The sequence below is a fragment of the Cynocephalus volans genome, chromosome 12 (assembly GCF_027409185.1).
Source record: "Cynocephalus volans isolate mCynVol1 chromosome 12, mCynVol1.pri, whole genome shotgun sequence".
In the NCBI taxonomy this organism is placed as follows: domain Eukaryota; kingdom Metazoa; phylum Chordata; class Mammalia; order Dermoptera; family Cynocephalidae; genus Cynocephalus; species Cynocephalus volans.
In genome coordinates this window covers 49054673-49078746 of record NC_084471.1, presented here as the reverse complement: position 1 = coordinate 49078746, position 24074 = coordinate 49054673, and the positions used below count along the sequence as shown (strand labels likewise).

General features: G+C 38.3%; 1 protein-coding gene across 1 annotated transcript in view; it reads left to right on the top strand.

Annotated features, from left to right (window-relative positions):
• The window catches only part of TRHDE (thyrotropin releasing hormone degrading enzyme), a 394124-nt gene that overhangs the window by 7535 nt on the left and 362515 nt on the right, over positions 1 to 24074 (top strand). Inside the window, exon 2 of the mRNA XM_063076143.1 lies at positions 5858 to 6131. Within this exon, the coding sequence (XP_062932213.1) occupies positions 5858 to 6131 (274 nt within the window). The remainder of the gene's footprint in view (positions 1 to 5857; positions 6132 to 24074) is intronic.

The window sequence follows — 24074 nt, the reverse complement described above, 5'->3', positions numbered from 1 at the left end:
TCCATTAACTGAAATCAGTTGAATATAACTAGATGGTCCATTGGAACTTTTCTTTAGGTCTTAGGGATTTTTATTGACAATTTTAAACTATTGCAACACTAGGCACATTGTGATTGCTACAGAAATAAGTTCAAAGATGATTTTTCACTGTGTTATACATGTGGTATGCATAGATGTGGTCCAACAGAAACCTTTCAAATACTCCATGCTATTTGTGAGGTTCTCTTGGTTTTGGTGGATTCCACAGTGAAAAGTCATGAATCAATCTGAATACTAACAATGTTATGCAAATGTTTGTTTTCTTTGCATATCTTCCCTTTATGAAAAGGCAAGCTGAAAATAATGGAGCAGAAATTGTTTTGTATCACATACTGTAATTTGTTGGCAATATCCACCAACATTAATGCATTACTTGTGCTGAACGTTATCATAATGACTTGACACAAGTAACTTGCCTAGTGAACTTCCGCAGAAATAAGAAGAAATCAATTCTCTATATCCTTCAGAGGCAACTCAGAGCTTTAAGCCTTCCTTCTTAGCTCAACCAAAATGTCAGAGACAAGTTGTTAAGAAAATCAAGTAATTTATTTTAGATAGAAGAGAATTAAAATACATGTATGCTATTTACATTTTCTTAGTTATGCTAAAGTGACATTCTTGGAATGGCACTTCCAGAATGTCATGTTAGAAGAGGAGTTTTTTTACATGGTAATGAAGAGATTCATTAAAAGATAAAAGTGATTTTGTTTAAGAAAGCAGGAGAAAAACAGACAGCAAAATGCTTGTCCCCATTACCTTCTGCATCCTGATGTTCTGTTTTACTTTTTGCTGTATTTATATATATGTATTTCATATCCATACTATATTAAAACAATTTCTATTTTAAATTAATTTTTTGTATTTCTTATAGTTGATGACCACTTCAAACTCACTTCAAATTCACTCCAAAACCAAACTCATTATTTTCTTCTCTAAATGACCCTTTCTAGAGGCCTCTTTGATGTTTTTAATGACAGTAAAGCAAAAAAAAGAAGTCTCATTTCCACCAACTGAAGGCGACCATAAAATATATGCAGTGAAGACAACATTTTATATTTTTGAAGTCCTACAGGCACTGTTGCCTGTTGAGGGTTCTGACCCGAGACTGGCTTGCTTTGTTAGAGAGGAGAGTATCAAGGGTGAGAGAGGTTTTAGAGATGGACTTGCAATATTGAGATCTGACATAACCAGAATCTGCAAGGCAACAGACAGGGCACTAACTGAATATGTGTGTCAAAGCTTTTTTAAAGGCTTATTTCTGTGTGACCTATAGTCAACTCACTCATTTTTCTATTCACCTGTGACCTTTAAACTTCTACCCAGGTTTCAAGACCAATTCTTATGTTTCCTTCTCTCTAAAGCCTTCTTTGAACTTTTTAGGCTGGTGGTTCTCAACTGAAGCAATTTTTGGTCATCTCAGCTGGGGAGAGGGAATGTTACTGGCATCTAGTGGCAAAGGCCAAGGATACTGCTAAACATCCTACAGTATACCTGACAGCCCCCACAACAAATAATTATCCAGGCTAAAATATCAGTAGTGCCAAGGTTGAGAAACTGCTTTAGGAGAATGTAATTTCTTTTACATTTTCCTTTTTTGTCAAGGCTTTTTGAATAATACCTGTTTAGGTATATGGTTAATTTATTTTATAAGAGTATAAATTTCTTGCAGGAAGGAACTATATATATTTATCTTTTTTCTCCCCAGTACTGAACACTCAAAAATGCATGATTAAGAGAAGCAAAGACGTTATAGAACTTGTGGTAAGAAGCTACTTAGTGGTAGTGTAATTTAATATTTTTAAAGAACCTCATCATATTTGGGGAATATTTTATTTCTAATTTTTGTTCAGTTATAGGATCTCAAGCTTGGAAAAGACCTAAAATGTAATCTAGTCCAACTGCTCTTCTTTCCCAAGAGACTTTAGATTTTCTAAATACTGATTGAAATTCAATTGTAATCGTCCTCAGGTGCCAGACTGTGAAATTGGTATTTCCTCATTTAGACATTATCAGAATATATGGTGGCCCTCTGTGCATACATATATACTGTATGAATTCATTAAGAATATTAATTGCAGTAAAAGTCACTAGATGATCTTTACAGTCCTTTTCAACCCTGAGGATCAGTGATTTAAATTGCCACCTTCCCTAACATATTTACTTACCAGGTAAGGCAAAAAGAGATGACACGATGTATTTCCCCTGCATAAATATTTAGTTTATTAATTTCCCATTAGCGCAGAGATATTGAGATCCTCTACACTTAGTAAGTTTCTATACATTAATTACTTAATGTCAAAGATACCTTTGATTTTTACTTAAAGACTAATACATTCTAATTACAACCTCCCTGTTGAACTCTTGTAGGACTTTTTCCCTAGTATTAGTAGTTGTCTTTTCATGTATGTGCATGTGTGCGTGTGCATGTGTGTTTGTATACACAGGAGGGTACTTTAAAAAGTTCATGAAGAGATTTATATCATCTTTTAGTTTCATTTTTTCACAAACTTTTTGAAGTATCCTCCTGTGTGTATGTGTTTGTATATACAAACACACACACATGGAAAAAAATTTTTTTTCAATTAGATTACAAAAATCTTACGGACAAAAATAGTTATATCTTTTTAATAAAATCCTCCCAAGTACTATATATAGTGGAAAAACTCACACATAGCAGGCAATATCTATTTTTTCGGTGATTGGAATTGGAGTTCTCAGATGCTTGAAAGTTAAAAGTGAACCCCTTTTCTCATGTATAAAATCCTATGAGTATCTTTGAAATAGCCTCAGTAGAGAAATGCCAAGCTTGGGGGACATTTTAATTAATAAATTGAAAAGTAAGATTCATGAACATTATGTAAGATAAAAAGCTCATGAAGACAAAATTGTAAATGGGTGCATTTTAACTAAAAGGTTAAGCAAAAACTGTATTACTATCAGCAGAAAATAATAAGAAACAATATTACCTCTATGCTGATAAATTTGAAAAGAAGACCTTTGTAACCAATAGTTGAATTAAAATGTTTATAAATTATGGCTAAAAATTAATTTTACTGCTTTTGAATATAATTAGCTTTTACTCAGACACAGAAAATGTGAGTTCTAGACCCAGCTTTGTGCTGATTGCCTTTGTAACTTTGGACAAATCACTCAGCCCTACAGGATCTACTTTTTTATTTTATTTATTCTTATTTATTTATTTTTATTTTTATTTTTTATTTTAATTTATCAGTATACAATGTAGTTGATTTTCATGTCCCTTTACAAATTCCTCTTACCCCCCTCCTTTTTCCCCCTCCCCCCAATCAACATCATATCTGTTCATTTGTCTTAACAAGTTCAAGGTATTGTTCTTGATCATTGTGTCTTCCCCCCGTTCATTTGTTTGTGTATTTATTTATTTATTTGTTTATTTTTAGCTCCCACAAATAAATGAGAACATGTGGCATTTCTCTTTCTGTGCCTGAGTTGTTTCACTTAATATAATTTTCTCTAAGTCCATCCATGTTGCTGCGAATGGTAGTATTTCATTCTTTTTTATATCAGAGTACAATTCCATTGTGTACATATACCACAGTTTCCTTATCCACTCATCTGATGATGGACATTTGGGCTGGTTCCAACTCTTGGCTATCGTAAATAGTGCTGCAATAAACATGGGAGTGCAGGTATCCTTTCAACATGATGATTTCCATTCCTCTGGGTATATTCCCAGCAGTGGAATAACTGGGTCATATAGTAGATCTACCTGTAGTTGTTTGAGGAACCTCCATACTGTTTTACATAAAGGCTGCACCATTTTGCAGTCACACCAACAGTGTAGGAGGGTTCCTTTTTCTCCATATCCTCACCAGCGTTTATCATTCTCAGTCTTTTGGATATTAGCCATGCTAACTGGAGTGAGATAGTATCTCAAAGTCGTTTTGATTTTCATTTCCCAAATGCTGAGTGATGTTGAGCATTTTTTCATGTGTCTATTGGCCATCCGTATATCTTCCTTTGAGAAATGCCTATTCAGCTTCTCTGCCCAATTTAAAATTTTTTAATTAAAAATTTACAAGAGTGGGACAATTTGTGTCTAATATTGCTTCTAACTTTAACCTTGTATTTGTATGAAGACATAGTTAAAAGTTCTTTTCCATATATTATCTCATTTTATCATTTGGGCAGTTTTGTAAGGAAGGCCTAGAAAATATGATTATTTTCCTTCCACCAATGAGGAAACAGGACCAGGCAGTTCAGTGACTTAATGAAGCTCTGGTTATGTAGCAGCCCAGTGCTGCTTCTAAGATAACTCTCGAAAACTCTCTTTGTGAGATTGAGTATGCAATTAATCTTTAAAATACCCTATTTTTCAAAACTAAGCTTTTTTAGAAAGGTTGGCCCTCCGTGATAAATGTAAGCTTCATAATTTTAAAATGGTGTAAACATGTACACCTCATGGTTTGAGCCAGGGATAACCAATAAGATTCAATATGCATGTCAACCAGCATTGTTATGCAGTAGCTGCCTAAAGTGCTATGCTGAGAATAATTTTGACTCCAAGTTCAGTCTCAGTGGGAACGTGTGCCATACTAGATTAACCATGTATACCGTGGATGATGGAGAGGAGTGGTGGAAGAACTAATTATGGTGGAAAGAGCCTTTTGAAGAAATTATCTTTGAACTCAGTAACTTTTTACATAGGGTGTGATATTGGCTTGCCTTATATCAAGTTTTGTAGCTAGTATTATTAAAAAAGCTTAATTAACTTTTGTCATGAATGTTTTCTTATTTAGAAGAGTGTCCTTCTTAAAGTACTTAATTTGAGTGTCTATTTAGTTGTAACCACAAACGATGAAAGAATGTAGAGGTTGCTTCTGGTTAAAATTTTAATGAGATACAGCTTAATTTGAATACTTGAATGTATTAAATATATATCTATATCTATATATCTAATATATATATTTGTGTATGTGTACCCACACATTGACATATTTATTTATTAATATGTATGAATATAACATATGTATTATAAGTGGTAAAAACAATGGTTTCTGGACTATTTAGTATAAATGTATGTTTCTGTGCTTGAAGAAAGGCTGAAAATATTGTGAACCAGTGATTGCCGTTTATTGATTGTTCCATGCTATTACAGTGACATGTGCTTTACACCTTTTTTTCTCCCTCTAAGTTTTGCAGTACTTCCTGAGTTATACTTGATTATTTCCTTTTTCAGCAGTGAACAACTATACCTTAGAAGAGTTTAGTAATTGTTTAAAATGATATGGCTAAGAAAATTGTGGAGCCAGAATTTAGATCAAGATTTACTAAGTTTCAAAGTCCTTTTTCTTAACAAAAACAGGCTATGTCTTGTTGAAATTTCAGAGCACAGATATTCTCTAGTGATGGTCTATGTTCTACATATATCTGAGGACAATGTTTGGATTTTGGTTTTATTGCTTTACATGTTGTACATCACACGTTTCAGGGAGGAAAGTGAAGCACATCAAAAAGGAGAATCATTATTTTCTAATGTTTGCTAATGTCATGCCAATGAATTGTTTTTCTGACTGTGAATTTTCACCTGACAAGTACTGCTTTGGATTTAGAGAATTTGTTTCAATTGAGACAAAAACTTCCCTGAAGAACTTCTATTGAGGAAGTGTATTTTATATGAATCGTGCTTTTGTGCTACTTATGTACTTATGTTGGATTCAGAAAAAACATATTTTGCAACTTGACCAAATATGTTATTTTATCAGCAGACGCATAGCATGTGGCCATAACTTAACTCAAGCCATAAATGTAATTAAGAATGTCATTTTCTTTTTTCCAGATTCCTTGGTATTACTCAGTTTTCGCCTACACATGCCAGAAAGGCTTTTCCTTGTTTCGATGAGCCAATCTACAAGGCTACTTTCAAAATCAGCATCAAGCATCAAGCAACCTATTTATCTTTATCCAATATGCCAGTGGAAACTTCCGTGTTTGAGGAAGATGGATGGGTTACGGATCACTTTTCACAGACCCCTCTCATGTCCACTTATTATTTAGCCTGGGCAATTTGCAACTTCACATACCGAGAAACTACCACCGAGAGTGGGGTTATAGTAAGTATTTTCAGCTTAATGATGTTTTTAGGTATTGTACACTCTGTAAAGTAACCTGATTTCTGGATTAACAATGAATCATTTCTAAACTCTTTAAGTCTTATATAGCTGAATTCTTTCCTTAATTTTTGGGAGGCAAAGTGACTTCCTTGTTTCAAAAACTCAGAGAGGATATTCTCTTCTATACCCAGTCCTCTCATTCCTTTAATCACCTCCACCTCCCACCCCCATCATCCCTGTCCCCCCTCATCTCCACCACCACTCCCAGGTATCCCCAGAATAGCTGTTGTCTCTTTTGGGAAATTGCCTGTTTCTGTTTGTGTGACTGAGAAAGCTGCCATTGTGAAATATTCTAAAGGTACAGAAAATGTGGCAAATAATATAACAAACTCCATATGCCTGCTAGCCAGATCTATAGAATCTAAACATTTTACCATCTTTGCTTTAGTCTAATTTAATTGCTGAGGAAGTAAAACACGCTGAACAGTGTTGAAGCCCTCTGTGTAACCCTCCTGCTCTCAGTGCGGTGCCCCCTTCCTCAGAGGTAACCATTGTTCTGAATTTGATGTTTGCCATTTCCATGAATATTATCATACAATTATTAAGTATATACATATCTTTCTGTTTATAATACACACCACGTTTTAAAAGTTCATATAAGTATTATAGATATCATTCTGCAACTTATTTTTATTTTTATTTTATTTTCTTAACAAGGGTGAGATAAAGGGAGCATTGTCTGCATTAAATTTATGATAAGAGTCGATTGGATTCTCTTCGATCTCCATCATTTGTGACACCATGGTGTTCTAGGCACTTTTCACATGGCGTTGCATTGCATTAGGCTAAGCTAGGCCACGCTGACAATAATTTCTTCCTCATTTCAGTGGTTTACGTGATAAATATGCATTTATTTTAATTTTCATACTAGCTCTACCATGAAGTATTATGATTCCACTTTTTCCAAATGAGTAAAGTAAATTGAGCTTTAAAGAGATAAAGTAACTTATCCGGGGTCTAAAAGTAAGTAAGTGGAACGGCTTTGTTGGTTTGATCCCAGATTTTGGGCTTTTCCCCCCTCTGCCCAAGGAACTGTGTGAATTATTTCACAATTTCATCTGTGTTTTTTAAGAAAATTCAGGTTGTGGTTCTCCCCATCCAGTGGCTATTGTTTTTGGTGTTCCTTGAACATAAAAAAATTGATAAATAAAATGTATATTTTTAATCTATAGGAAGTTCATAGCTTCATGATAAACTAAATTTTGATAAGTAGCTTTGGCTAAAGAAATTTTCCTCACTGTTACTTTTAATTTAAATTGCTATGGAAGCTATTTAAAAATAAAATCTGCTGACATAAAAAGTTAATGAAAAAAAAATTGAAGAACTGCATTATAGTGAATTAATCTATGTAGTCATTAAAATAATGTCCTGAATGCTGACTATAGAAGACTAGCAGGCATTTTACTCTTTTGGACTTATAATCATTTGATATGTTGAATTCCTCTGATGTTTGTTGATGTCTTCTACAGACTTTTAAGGCTGTACTCACTGGACTCTACACAGAAAAGGAACACGAAGACATCTCATTTCCTTTTGCAACTTCAAAAGCTGATTGACTTGCTGTGGGTCAGTTAGCACAGGGTACACTGGAAGTGCTTTTTACTAGCATGTTTTCTTTAAAGTATCTTACAAGTGTTCTCAGCCCTACATAATTATGCTTGTTGCTAAGTGACCCATGTTTAAAGCCAGACACATTCTTATTATTGACATGTGACTTTTTATTAGAGTTAAGAATCTCTAAATAATTAGCCAATATTTAAAAATTCCTACTTAATAATTTTTATGTAGAAAAGATAAAATATGTTACTAAAGAACTTGGAAAGTTCAAAAAAAGTAAAATTTTAGAGTGTATAATCTAAAACTAAAATCAGTAGAAAGGAAAACAAAATGGCCATTGGGAATTCTCATTTACAACTGTGAAAATAGAGTTTAAAACTTGATTCTCTTTTTCTATCACCCCTTTGAAATCCAATCTCTTTTCTTTTCACTGCCTTTTTTCTTTATTACTGGAAGCATATGGGAATGTTGTTCCTTTACAATGTTGTTTTGGTTACCGTCATGTCATAAAAACTTTAGAATCTTGGATGTGGGATGGTCATGTGAAGTCTGGGTGGTCATTTCAGATCAGAAGCTGAAGCAATTTTCCTTGAGATTTGAGAGAAGAACTTGAGTAGTATATTAATAGTACACAGCTGAACTGTAGCAGTGTTCTAAGCATGAATATTCGAGGCATCATCATCACCATCATTATTTGCTTATCAAATTGCTTACAAGTTTACAAGGCACTGTTCTAAGTAATTAGAAAGATAAAAAAAATTCCATGATCCTTCTAGTACACAGATTGCAAATTCAGCCTTCAGACTGAATCCAAGGCTGCAGACGTGTTGTGTTTACCCATCCCCAAAATGGCTTAACGTTTTTCTAATTAGTTGTCCTCATTTAGAAATTGGGAGATTGCACATAAAATTATTTATTTCTGGCTTCTCTTGAAAAATTGAAAGAGCCTATAACACTGGGCCCACATTCCCACTTGGCAATATTTGTTCATTCGTTTATTCTTTCGACAGATATTTATTGACTGAATGCCAGATATTGTTTTAGGCTCTGGTACCATAGTAGCAAGCAAAGCAGAAACAGTTCCTGCTGTCAGGGAGCTTACATTCTATTGAGGAGAAACAGGCAATAAACAAATAAATATATAATATTTTGGGTGGTGATACATGCTATGAAGAAAATCAATGTGCTGTAACTGGGTAGTGGCTGACTCATTTACATGGAGCATTTGCTTCCCAGTGTAACTTAATCCAGACCACTTTTTTTTTCTTTTGCACCTAGTCTACTTCATTGTGTGTTGCCTGCTTCAATCTTGTAGACATTTGAATTTCCAACTCTAGACATTTGAATTTCCAAATTATGGGAGGGTAGCCAAGGAATATACATAGGAAAGCAATGCATTTGCTAATTGTGAGCTAGTGACAGTAGTATTCACAAAATGTCAATGAAAAGTTGTAGAAAATAAATTTAAGACTATTCCTACGGGGAAATTGCTAAGAGTTGGAGTCTAGGGTTGTACTTCATGGAGGAGGTAGAAATTAGTATGGCCTTGAGTAATGGTTTGGTCTTAGAGAAGCAAATAATGTGTGCATATAATCCTTGGCAGGGTAAATGTTAATAAGAAAAGATACCAAGGTAGGGATATCTCTATGGAATATAGTGTAGCATTATGCTTATAAACATGGATTTTAGAATTATATAGGTATGTTTATGAATTTTTTCTTTGCTTCTCTGTGATCTTGGTTATTATTTAATTTATCTTTATCCTGGTTTCCTTGTTTGAAATGCAAAGTTTGAATTCTTCCTTTATAATGTTATTCTGATTACTGTCATGTCATAAAAACTATTTCAGAACTTAGTGGCATAAACCAACCTTTTTATCATGCTCAAGGTCTCTGCAGGTCAGGAATTCAGAAGGGCATAGTGTGGACGAATTGTCTCTGCTCAGTGATGTCTGGGACCTTGGGTGTGGAAACACAATGATGGGGGGAACTTGACAGCTGGGGGCTAGAATCCTTTGGAAACATCTTTATCTGGTGGTTGTGCTGTCAGTTTTCTGGGACATCAGCTAGGGCAGCCAGTCGTAGAGTCTTTCCATGTGGCCTGGGCTTGCTCAAAGCATGGTGGCCTCAGGGTGGTTTTACAAAGTGTCCGGTTCAAATTGGCGGTGGTAAGTAACAAGAGGAGCTAGGCAAAGGGTTCGAGGCAAGCTTTAATAGAAGCACTCTTGGGCGAGGTTCCACAGCCTGCAAGGGAGTGAGGCTGGTGAAGTCAGCCCAAGGTGGATACAAGCAGGTATTTATAGGGGGAGGGCTACTGGTGTTTCTTTTGCCCATATATGGTATGGAATTGAGCAGGGTTCAGTTTCTGGTTCCCGCCTTCCGGGGAGGGAAGCGGGGAGAGGGAAGGAGGGGTGGAGTTAACAAGATGGAGGCTCCATCGCTACTTTGTTGCTGCTTTCTGGTCCTCCCGATCCCGCTGGCCCAACACAGGTAGTTCAGAGCTCCAAAGATAAGTGTTCCAAAAATGAGGTGGAAACTATATGGTATTTTGACTTATCTTCAGAAGTCACACAGCATCACTTCTACTATGTTCTCTTGTTTATAAGTGAGTCACTAAGGATAGTCCTGATTCAACAGAAGAGGGCATAGACCCCAGCTCTTGATGGGAGGAGTGTGAAAGATTTTGCGGGCCTGTTTCAAAATTTACAGTTTGTTCTCTGCCCCAAAATTATCTACATTCATCTTACACACAATATGTACTCACCAATGGGTCTCATCCCATCACAACATTAGGCTCAAGTCTGAGGCCTAGGATCTCACCATCTACTTTAGGTCCAAGTGCAGATTAGAAGACTTGGGTTTGGTTTCTTGGTTATGGTTTCTCTCTCTCTCTGAAGACCTGTTAACTAGAGAGAAAAGTTATCTTTCCTTCCTCTCTGCCCCTGCCAATGACAATGGTGAGATAGGAATGTGATTATTGCCATAGCCATTTCCATTCAAGAATGTAGACAATGGGAAGATACAATTCTTCCCCTAGCAATTCTTAAATCCAGCTGGAAACATGTTACCAGCTCCTTAAATATGGCTCAGTGCTACTCCTTGTGAGTTGTTCTTTTTGGCATTTAGTGCTATTCTTTGGGCTCTTAATTTTGCCTTCTAGGGCATCCTTTCTTTTCTTTTTTTATATTTTTTACTTTAATTTATCAATATACAATGTAGTTGATTTTCATGTCCTTTTACCAATTCTTCCTTTTCTTTTCCAGTTAAAAAGCAATTTTAGTTTTGTTAATACTTAAATAATAATTTAATAAAAGTAATTTGCAATTAAAAGGTAGTTGAGTTTGCAATAGAAATGAATAACCTCAGCTTGTTTCCTACCAGTAAAAAGTTGGCTTTTTAAGTATCAGGTTATATCCACTTCATTATTCAAAACTATACCCACAGATCTTTTTAAGATGAAACTTTGTCTTCTTTGAGGTTCTGTGGGATAAAGGTTCTTAGATGTCCTATTGTTTAACAGAGAGGCTTCATGAGGCATGCCCTTAAGATCCTTATACAGCCTTTTGTCTTTTTGAAGAGGTTATGGGGCATCTCTTTAAGAGTTTCTGAGGTCTTAACAAAATCACATCCTTGGCTTCAGCTTTAGACCTTGTTCTCCTGATAGTGACCTATATATATAATTTCAAACCCAGCAGGTCTTGGTTCTTTACATTTTTCTATATTTTGCTTGAAAACTGGACAGTTTATTCTTAAGCTCATCTCTTCTCTTTTGTAATTTTCATAGCCAGTGAGAAGAAGCTAGGTGGCACTTAGAATGTTCTCTTTTAGTTTTTAAAAAATTTTATATTAATAATAGGAATCCTGCTGTCATTAGGCATTCTGGTCAGATTGCTTTACAAATGTAGTAATGGTCCATAGAGAAAGAAAAAGAAATAGTAGCAAAAGAGTTGGATTGTGGTTTATTTAGGAATATAAGTAGAAACTTCCTGCCTACTCCAGGAAGAGGTAGCTATCCTTCTTTGTACTCTTAGAATACTTTGTATACTCATCTCTTATAGACATTATCCTGCTGTTCATGGTCTTTTCTTGCTGGCTGCTTTGCTCCTCTAGGCTTTGAACTCTTTAAAGGCAGGTGCTCTGTCTTACTCATCTTTGTAAGATCAGTTGTTCATATTGTATGTAGAAAATGGTAGGCACTCGGGGGGATCCTAAGATGGTGGTGGCTGCGGCGGTTGGCACTGAGTAGCTGAGGTGAAGAGGCGGCCACTGGGCCTTAGGCAGCCGGGAAACTTGTGGACCTTCCTCTTGCCGTCTCTTAAGGGAGGACCGCTGCTGGTGGCCGGTCGTGGGGGGTGACTGCCACTTTGCCCTTGGGAGGAGAGGCTGCCTCATTTACAGGCAACAGCTTTGAAGTGTGGAGCAGGCAAAGAACTGTTTCTTAGCTGCAGTGGCCAGCTGCCCTATTCAGGATTCGAGGTTTCAGGCCGGCATAAAAGAAGATTCCTGGGAGCACCCAAGCCGCGCCGCGGGACCGAGTGAGCAGCCCGAGGCGGCAGCGGCCGAGGACGGGGACGGCGATGACCTGGAGGCAGAGAGAGAGCCACCTGGCCCGGCCCAGTCCCGTGAGTGACCCCGGCCTGGCCCTGCTCGGGGGGCGGATGCCCGCCCGGCTTCCGCCTGCCCCACCGGGCCACACACTGGCCCCAGGGCTGCCTCCATTTTCTCAGGTGGTCGCGGCTCCGGCCCGGCTTGGACAGGCCTGTCCTCCTCCCCCAGCTAGGCTCCTCACTGAGCCTTCCCACTTGCTTGCCCCGGCATGGGGCTTCCTGGGCCTGCAGGCCGGCCTCCCCTCCCACTCCCTCCCAGGTTCTCTGGCGGGGCTGGTGGCGTGGGGCATCCCCGGCCAGTGTCGGGAGGGCAAGGAAGTACGGGCTGGGCCGACTGTCACTCCACTGCATCCTGGGCTCCGGCCCCGGTAAACTTCCTGTTACTGGGAGGCAGATACCATCTCTGCGGCCACCAGTTCGGAAAAACGCCTAACTGATTTCTGGTTAGGAATAGTGTGGTTGGAGCATTCCCAAGTTCGCTTGAACTTGCCGGAGAGCTGACTGCGGGTGGGCAACAGACTCGGTCGGGGCTGGGGGATACAAAGGTGAACAGTGTGCTGAGGGCTCCTCCCCCGAGGAGCTCACGCTCTGGTGTGGGAGATAAGACAACTACACAAATAACCGCGATACCAGGAGGAAGGTGATAAGTCCTGAGAAAGATCTACACAGTGCTACAAAGGCACCCAGAGTGACTGGTCGTCTGCGCCTAGCAGAAACCTGGTAGACTTCCTGGGTGAGGTGGTGCCGAGCAGGGTCTTGAAGGCCCAGCTGATAGACGAGGGTTGCAGAAGACATGTTCCAGCCCAGCCCAGTGCGCACAGAGCAGGGAAATGTCCGACTAGGGAGGCAGAGACTCGGCAGAAGACACACACCCTGCGGGGCCACCACTGCGAGATCCAGCAGCCCAGCCTAGTGTGCACAGAGTGGGGAGATGTCTGGCTAGGGAGGCAGAGACTCGACAGAAACCACACACCCTGTGGGGCCACCACTGCGTGATCCAGCAGCCCGGGCCAGAGCGCATGGAACAGGGAGAAGTCCTGCACAGGAAGTGGAAGCTCAGCAGAGAATACACACCCTGTGGTAGCGCCCCATGATCCAGCAGCCCAGCAGAGTCCAAGCTGACCAGAGAGGTGGCCCCCCAGAGAGGCCCAAGACCTGAGGCATCCACACACACAAAGCACTAGAGGCCACCTGAGCAGTCACGGAGGTAGGAATACCAAATGGGCAATCACAGCAACATCTTAGTTAGTCAATAGTCTCAAACCGGTGGACTGTGAAACCCCTTGCCACAATGAATAAACATCAAAAAAAAGATACCAGAAATACAAGAAATCCAGAAAGTACACCACCAAAAGTTAATCTCAAACTCTAGATCCTATAGAACAAGAAGCCCTTGAATGACTGACAAGGAATTTCGAGTGATAATTCTAAGGAAACTGAATGAGATACAAGAAAACTCAGCTAGACATCATGATGAAATGAGGAAAAGTATACAGGACCTGAAAGAGGAAATATACAAGGAAATCAATGTCCTGAAAAAAATGTAGCAGAACTTGCTGAACTGAAGAAGTTATTCAGCAAAATAAAAAATACAACGGAGTGTTTAACCAGCAGGCTTGTCGAAGTTGAAGAGAGAACCTCTGAACTTGAAGATGGGCTGTTTGAAATAACACAAGCAGACAAAAAAAAGAAAAAAGAATCAAAGACATTGAAGAAAATCTGAGAGAGATATCAGACAACCTTAAGCGCTCAAATATCCGAGTCATGGGTATTCCAGAAGGGGAGGAAAATGGAGATTCCATTGAAAACATATTCAACAAAATAGTGGCAGAAAACTTCCCAGGTATAGGAAAAATCAGAGCTCGTCAGATCCAGGAAGCTCAATGATCTCCAAATGTATTCAACCCAAAAAGGCCTTCTCCAAGACATTTTACAGTCAAGTTGGCAAAACTCAGAGACAAAGAGAGAATCTTAAAAGCTGCAAGAGAGAAGTGTCAAATTACCTATAAGGGAGCCCCAATCAGGCTAACATCAGACTTTTCATCACAAACCCTAAAAGCTAGAAAGGAATGGGATGATATATACAAAATACTAAAAGACAAAGATTGCCTGCCAAGAATACTCTACCCGTCAAGGCTATCCTTCCGAAATGAAGGGCAAATAGTATATTTCTTAGACAAACAAAAACTGTGGGAGTTCACTACCACATGACCACCCTTACAAGAAATCCTCAAGGGAGTACTGGGTTTGGTTCCTGAAAAATAACTACCACTGCCATAAAAACCCAAGAAAAATCAAAACCCACTAGTATAATAAAAATGGCATTCATGAAGAGAAAACAAACAAACAAAAACGCTATCTACAACCAAAGGAACCAACAAACACAGAAACCAAACAGTAAATCAGAAAGCAAGGAACAAAAGACACCTAAAACAACCAAACAACCAATAAAATGCTAGGAATAAATCAACAAATTTCAATAACAACTCTTAATGTAAAAGGCTTAAATTCCCTAATCAAAAGACACAGGCTGGATGATCGGATCAAAAAGCAGGACCCAACTATATGCTGCCTACAAGAGACCCACCTCACCCATAAAGATTCACATAGACTAAGAGTGAAAGGATGGAAAAAGATTAACCATGCAAACAGAAAAGAAAAATGAGCTGGAGTAGCTATTCTTATATCAGACAAAATAGACTTTAAACTAAAAACCATAAAAAGAGACAATGAGGGACACTACTTAATGATAAAAGGACTGATCCATCAAGAAGACATAACAATCATAAATATGTATGCACCCAATGTTGGAGCAGCCAGATTTATAAAACAAACTCTATTAGACCTAAAGAAGGAAATAGACACAATACCATAATAGCAGGGGACCTGAACACCCCACTGTCAATATTAGGCAGATCATCTAGGCAAAGAATCAGTAGAGAAACACAAGATCTAAACAAGACTCTAGACCAATTGGAATTGGCAGATATCTACAGAACATTCCACCCAACAACCTCAGAATATTCATTCTTCTCATCAGCACATGGATCATTCTCCAGGATAGATCACATATTAGGTCACAAATCAAGTCTCAATAAATTCAAAAAAATTGCAATTATCCCATGTATTTTCTCAGACCACAATGGATTAAAACTAGAAATTAATAACAAATGAAACTCTGGAAATTATACAAACACATGGAAATTAAACAGCATTCTACTTAATGACATATGGGTCCAAGAAGAAATCAAGCAGTAAATCAAAAAATTTACTGAAACTAATGAAAATAATGATACATCATACCAAAACCTGTGGGATACTGCAAAAGCAGTATTAAGGGGGAATTTTATTGCATTAAATGCTCACCTCAGATGAACAGAAAGATGGCAAGTGAACAACCTAACACTTCACCTTAAAGAACTAGAAAAACAAGAACAATCCAAACCTAAAGTTAGCAGTCGGAAAGAAATCATTAAGATCAGAGCAGAACTGAATGAAATTGAAACCCAAAAAACAATACAAAAGATCAATGAATGAAAAAGTTGGTTTTCGGAAAAGATAAATAAAATTGACAAACCATTAGCATGGCTAAAAAAAAAAAAAAGAAGAGAAAAGACTCAAATAACAAAAATTAGAAATGAAAAAGGCGATATTACAACTGATTCATCTGAAATACAAGGAATCATTCGAGACTACTATGAACAACTATACGCCAACAAATTTGAAAATCTGGAGGAAATGGATAAATTTCTGGATACACACAAGCTCCCAAAACTGAACCATGAAGACGTAGAAAATTTGAACAGACCAATAACAATAAAGGAGATTGAAGCTGTTATCAGAAGGCTGCCAACAAAGAAAAGCCCAGGACCAGATGGATTCACAGCAGAATTTTACCAAACATTCAAAGAGGAATTGACACCGATCCTTTACAAACTATTCCAAAAGATTGAAATGGACGCAAATCTCCCAAACTCATTCTATGAAGCAAACATCATCCTGATACCAAAACCAGGTAAAGATATAACCCAAAAAGAAAACTACAGGCTGATATCCTCGATGAATATAGATGCGAAAATCCTCACTAAAATACTAGCAAACAGAATACAGCAACACATATGTAAAATTATTCACCACGATCAACTGGGATTCATCCCAGGGATGCAAGGGTGGTTCGACATACGCAAATCAATAAATGTGATACACCATATTAATAAACTCAAACACAAGGACCAGATGATCATCTCTATAGGTGCTGAAAAAGCATTTGATAAAATTCAGCACTCATTCATGACAAAGACCCTCTATAAGTTAGGTATAGAGGGAAAGTATCGCAACATAATTAAAGCCATATATGACAAACCCACTGCCAATATCATCCTGAATGGGGAAAAGCTGAAACCTTTCCCTTTAAGAACAGGAACTAGACAAGGATGCCCACTCTCACCACTCCTATTCAACATAGTGTTGGAAGTACTAGCCAGAGCAATCAGAGAAGAGAAGGAAATAAAGGGCATCCAGATTGGAAAAGATGAAGTCAAACTGTCCCTGTTTGCAGATGACATGATCCTATATATCGAACAGCCTAAAGCCTCTACAAAAAAACTCTTGGAATTGGTAAATGATTTCAGTACAGTAGCAGGATACAAAATCAACACACAAAAATCAGTCGCATTTCTTTTCTCCAATAGTGAATATGCAGAACGATGAATCAAGAAAGCCTGCCCATTTACAATAGCCACCAAAAAAAATAAAATACTTAGGAATTGAGTTAACCAAGGATGTGAAAAATCTCTATAATGAGAACTACAAACCACTGCTGAGAAAAATTAGAGAGGATACAAGAAGATGAAAAGATATCCCATGCTCTCAGATTGGAAGAATCAACATAGTGAAAATGTCCATACTACCTAAAGTGATATACAAATTCAATGCAATCCCCATCAAAATTCCAAAGACATTTTTCTCAGCAATGGAAAGAACCATCCAGACATTTATATGGAATAATAAATGACCACGCATAGCCAAAGCAATGCTGAGCAAAAAAAATAAAGCTGGAGGCATAACACTACCCGATTTTAAGCTATACTACAAAGCTATAATAACCAAAACAGTATGGTACTGGCATAAAAACAGACACACTGATTAATGGAGTTGAATAGAGAATCCAGACATCAACCCACACACTTACTTCCATCTGATCTTTGACAAAGGCACCAAGCCTATTCACTGGGGAAGGGACTGCCTCTTCAGCAAATGGTGCTGGGATAACTGGATATCCATATGCAGGAGAATGAAACTAGACCCATACCTCTCACCATATACTAAAATCAACTCAAAATGGATTAAGTATTTAAATATTCACCCTGAAACAATAAAACTTCTTAAAGAAAACATAGGAGAAACACTTCAGGAAATAGGACTGGACACAGACTTCATGAACATGACCCCAAAAGCATGGGCAACCAAAGGAAAAATAAACAAATGGGATTATATTAAACTAAAAAGCTTCTGCACAGCAAAAGAAACAATTAACAGAGTTAAAAGACAACCAACAGAGTGGGAGAAAATATTTGAAAATGTACATCTGACAAAGGATTAATATCCAGAATATATAAGGAACTCAAACAACTTTACAAGAAAAAAACAAGCAACCCAAATAAAAATTAGGCAAAAAAGCTAAGTAGGCATTTCTCTAAGGAAGATATACAAATGGCCAACAGACAAATGAAAAAATGCTCAACATCACTCAGCATCCAGGAAATTCAAATCAAAACCACACTGAGATACCATCTATCCCTGTTAGGATGTCTAAAATCCAAAAGACTCTGAACAATAAATGCTGGCGAGATTGCGGAGAAAAAGGAACTCTCATACATTGTTGATGGGACTGCAAAATGGTGCAGACTCTATGGAAAATGGTATTGAGGTTCCTCAAACAATTGCAGATATATATACCATATGACCCAGCTATCCCACTGTTGGGAATATACCCAGAGGAATGGAAATTATCATGTTGGAGGTATATCTGTTCCCCAATGTTCATCGCAGCACTCTTTACAATAGCCAAGAGTTGGAACCATCCCAAATGCCCATCATCGGATGAGTGGATACGGAAAATGTGGTACATCTACACAATGGAATACTACTCAGTTATAAAAACGAATGAAATACTGCCATTTGCAACAACATGGATGGACCTTGAGAGAATTATATTAAGTGAAACGAGTCAGGCACAGAAAGAGAAATACCACATGTTCTCACTTATTGCTGGGAGCTAAAAATTAATATATAAATTCACACACACACACACAAAATACCCGGGGGGGGGGGCGGGGGAAGAAGATATAACAACTACAATTACTTGAAGTTGATAAGACAAGCAAACAGAAAGGACATTTTTGCGGGGTTGGGAGGAGAGGGAGGAGGGAGGGAGGTTTTGATAAGGGCAACAATAATCAACCACAATGTATATTGACAAAATGAAATTTTAAAAAAAAATGGTAGGTACTCAGAGAAATGGCACTGAACATCTAACTGAGTAAATTTTCTTCAGAGAGATCACAATTTCAGAAGGTTTCCAAAACCTTATGGTTAGGTTAATATGTGGGTCATGGAAATTTATGATAAGTCATTTTGACTAATATTGAAATATAAATATTACAACACAGATATCATTGTTTTTAAGGAACTCTGTGAGAAGTGCAGGTAAAAAGAAATGTTAGGTAAAAAGAAATGTTAAAGGGCTGGCCCCGTGGCTCACTCGAGAGAGTGCGGTGCTGGTATGGCTGAGGCCGCAGGTTCGGATTCTATATAGGGATGGCCGGTGTGCTCGCTGGCTGAGCGTGGTGCAGACGACATCAAGCCAAGGGTTGTGATCCCCTTACCAGTCAAAAAAAAATAAAATGATATGTTAAAAAGAGATGAGTACTGATGGGCAAAGGACAGATAGGGAACTTAATCCATTGCAGAGTCTAGGCTCTGGAGGATCTGCTACAGGGGGAGGAACAATGGGGTGGTTCTTACTAATTGAAAGAACAGGAATGGTGTCTGTTCTCAAGTAGGAAAGCAAAGTCTCTGAGTATCGTTGATTGGCTGTTGGCAGCTGGGTGGGTCTGGGTTGGCATGTGAGTGCTTGTCTTTGGTTTATGACTCCAGCTCACTTTTGCTGCATGATAGATATACCTGAGTCTGGCGTGGGTCACCCAATCAGGCCTGTAGTGGTGTCAGCAGGCTACATGGCCAGCTCAGGCGTTTATTAAGGTCAAGGGATTTGAGAACTTAAAAAGAAAAAAAATAAAATGAAATTGATGAACCTCCAGGAATTGCATTAGTGTGGAAGAAATGGAGCCAATAGATTCTGCTAAGGCATGAGTGTAGAGTGAAGAAATGGATGCAATGATTGTGGACTGTAATTTTAAGAGTGCTAGTTAAGGGAAGGGAGAAGGAAATATATTTGTGCAGAGCCTATTGCAAGTGATTTTTACGTGACAGGAGAGCTGAATCTATAAGAAGAGAACAAAAAGGTTTCCAGACAGCAGGCAAGGACTACCTGATGTTTAATGGCTTGTGTCTGTAGGGGAAATATCAACAGTCTTTTGTGCCTTTCTGCAAGTTTTAAGAACTCAGGAACAGGAATAGAGAAAGCAGATGTGGGGAGATTGAACCTGGGGGTTGACACCTAGAGGGCCAGTAAAAGCATTGTTGAAATCATTGGCCATGGAATCCAGAGTAGCCGGGAGACAAGTAAACCCCGAATGGGAGAGATAGTCACGAAAAATGGATTGGGAGGTTTGAAGACTAAAAGTTCTCATGAGAGTAGGAAGTAGATGTGGTGGAAAGATGGTCTGTGATGGAGAGGGTGTTAGGTTTCAGGGTTAGGTGGAGGAATGTTAAGCCTATTATTGCAAGGTTGGGTGGTAGAAGGGGACTGAGGGTAGAATCATGCAGTGAGCAGAGATAAAATAACTACGAGGTTGTACTGGAACAAATGTCAATAAGAGGAGAGGGAATTCTCCTTGAGAATGTTGGTAGGAAAGCTGTAAGCCAGATTTTGGGCTCATCAAAGAAGTGCAAGAGCATTACCCATAGGCTTGGATGGGGAAGAGGGTTAGTGAGAGCTGTGAACTTTAAAAGAAGAGAAGATTTTCATGGAAGTGGAGGAAGAGTGGTGTAAAAGCAGCAGTGGCGGGAGCTCGGAAAGTGCTCACTCCTCTCTCTGGTCCTGAGGATGGATGAGAGCAGATCTCCATAAGGATGAGAATGTGAACAGAAGTAGCAGGTGTCAGGAGTTTGTATAAAGGATAAGAGTGCTGAAAGTAAGAATTATTTACATAGCAGGTGGAATGATAGGTTGGAGGGACGCATTAACAGCACAAGCAGGAGAGGAGTTAATGGAGAAGCTTATAGGACTGTCCAGCCCCAAGATTTTGTTGGGATATTGGTGTAATGGAGTGTGCCTCAGCTAATCTCCATCCCCTGGTGGCTGGCTTGCGCTGAGAGTGGATTCAGTGATGAATGTGTTTTGTTATGTTGTCCACAATTTATCAACTGCCCTGGGGTTTAAGAGTCTACATATTGAAGAGGTTAAGAGAAGCTAAGGGGAAAAACTTGATGTGAAATCAAATCTACAAAACAGATCAGTTGGTCAGTGCAGAGTATTCACAGTTGGAGTGTGTATGATAGATTGCATAGTGCACAGCCAGGTCTATTTCTGACTTGGTACAGCAAGATGATTCTGCCTGTGATCCTCCTTTCCTTAGTCTTCTTGGTAGGACTTTGGGTGACTGCAGGGGCTACCAGTCCAGTTGTCTCTTAGATGTGGTGCCAGCATATCTAGAATAAAGTAATGGCATATATCTGATAATGTAAAAAAGTTTGCTTTGTCTTTCTTTGCTGTTTACTTTCCTTCTGACTTACGATTTTTAATTATTTTTTTGACTTTCCCTCTTCTTTTTCCTTCTAAATCTTTAGGACTTTTACTTTAAATGACTGTTTTAGCCAAGATATTATAATCTAAGAGGGGCAGAGTGCTGTGTAATCTTGAGGAGGGCAGGGGTGAGAGATGAAGTTGGATACATGCAAGAACCAGATCATGAAGGGGTTTGTGTGCCATGTTAAGGAGTTTTGATTTTGTGCTTCAGGCAGAGGGGAGCGATTAAAGGATTTGAGCTTGGGAGGGCTTCAGTTCATATTAGAAGCTTTCTTTAGAAACATGGGGATAATACAAAACGTCTTATCATCTTTACCAAAAGACTCCCAGTTCCTTTTCTCCATTATTTACTCGACCAGGATTTGTCTTCCTATTTAAGGCTGCCATGCTGGTCTGGCTCAACTTTCCTGAGGATTAAGGAAGAGGCATTAAGTGGATGTATGGGCAAGTGAATGGAGTTGCTTAGATCACAGTAGCTAAACTTTTGCATTTAGTCTCAGACACAAAATACACTGCAGTCCAGAGAAAAATCTCTGGGTAACCATGATATAAAACAAATGATTAGACAACATAATATTATAAAGATTGATGTTACTCAGGTTATAATGATTCTTATAGGTTTTGATGTCAAATTTTGGAAAGACTAACCTCAATATTTGGTTGAGATATATTAACATTTCTAGAGATGGAACTTGCAGGAAACAAAGAGAAAAATTCTTTTCTGAAGAATCAAATATTATTCCTGGAGGAACTTTGCATTCAGATGGATAAATAAAGCTGAATATTCAGAGTGGAAGAAGACATCAAAAGTACTAATAGTACTGTCTGTCCTCAGTCACTGCCACCTGCTAATGTTTCTTGACTTCCATATTGGACCAGATGACGGGAGGGAAACTTGCTGGGTGTGTGAGATTCTTCTGTTTTCTGATTAGGCTTAATTTAAGGGGAACTAGCAAATCCTAAAACAATCACTATCCATATGTACTGTTCACATGGCCCTGAAAATTATTTATTTCTTATATTTTTTAAAACCGTGGACAACAATTTCTTCACTCATTCACAAATGTATATTGCACAGCTATACTTAATAATGAACTGAGATATTTGGAAAATTATGACATAATTAAGATGATCAAAGAGAGAACACACTGGGCAGATGCATAAGAAGTTCACATACATGTAGGACTTTGAGTGACAGGAAGAGGAAAAATTTCTAAACTTTTCTGATTAATCTTAATCAACTAATTAATAAATATCCAATGTCCTCTTTGGGCTTAGCATCATGTTAAATACTGTGCATAAGCCAACATGTAAACATTTTGTTTACAAGGGGCTCAGGAACCATTTAACAAGGCAAGGTACTACCACTCACTGAAAGGTATAAGGCACTACTTTGTAAAGAGAAGGTAAATTCAATGGGATGTTAGATATGAAGAAGAACTGAGAAGGAGAGCAATGAAGGCATGGATAATTGTTGAGAAGAATTGGATCTTGAGAGATGGGTGGATATGGGTAGGTGCAAAGGAAATTAGTGAGCCTTCTTTGTGATAGGAAGAGTGTCCATGGGAAAGATGACCGCTGAGTTTTCTTCAGAGTGAGAAGATTAATATGTCAATTAATTGGTTGCAGATATCTGAAAGCAACTCAGGAAAACTTAAGCAGAAGAGAAAATCAGTGGTAGGATCTCGGGAAGCCCACAGAAATAGAGAGTGAAGCAATTATGCTTTGAGATGGATATCTGAGAATCTAGACAATGGATACCAATTAAGAGTCTTCTTGGGGCACTGTCACCAGATTATATTAGCTGCAGTCCTCAAATTCTAAGGAGAGAGGTAAGCATTTTTTTTTCCCCTGAATTGAGTTCCCACTGCAGGGGCTACCAGTCCAGTTGTCTCTTAGATGTGGTGCCAGCATATCTAGAATAAAGAAATGCCAAGGTTTCTTCATCAGCATGCCGATAGGGGCAGTTTTTCAAAGGAAAAGCAGTGTGACATTATCAAGAAAGGAGAGTACATCCTGTAAGCAAAAACATTAGATAAATATAGATATCATTAAGAGAGTACTGTTCTAATTATCATTTCATTTTAATGCTTTGAGGCAGGAACTGTTTTTCCCATTTTCTAGATGAGGAAAATGAGGTACTGAGAGAGCGAATACATAACTTGCTTATGATTCTGTGGCTTGCAAGTGGCAGAACCTGCCTTGAGACCTAGGAAGTTGAGCTCTAGAGAAGGTACTCTTATCTATGCTAGGTCCAGAGAAAAGCATGGGATGAGAGTTGCAGGAAATAAAATTGGGTGAGTAGAGTGGGGTCAGAGAGACAAGTCAGATTGGAAATGGAAAAAAAATAAGGATCCCAGAAGGATAAGGGAATGATAAGGGATTAATGTGAGGCTTACAAAATATTAATCTCGAAGATGTAAGCCAAATAAATTGGAGGGGAGAGAGCCAGAAGGTCATGATTTAGCATGGATAATGGGGGTTTAGACCTGGAAAAGGCAAATTCTCTGTCCATATGCCTTTTTCACATTCAATAAAACATTTTTTAAAAAACATAGCCCTATAAAATGCTGTGATTCAATTACTGAATTGAGTTTTTAAAGAACATTGGTTTAAAAAGGAAGAATTATCCTAGCACAAGAGCATAACTATTCTTCCAGGAAGTTTTAGGTTTCATCTTCTCCCCGAAACCTTGGCCCCCACTGGATTCTTTCCCTTCTTCACACTGTAATAGGCCTTCAATTGTAATTCTGTTTGGATCATCATCCCAATAAATTCATGTTGTCTT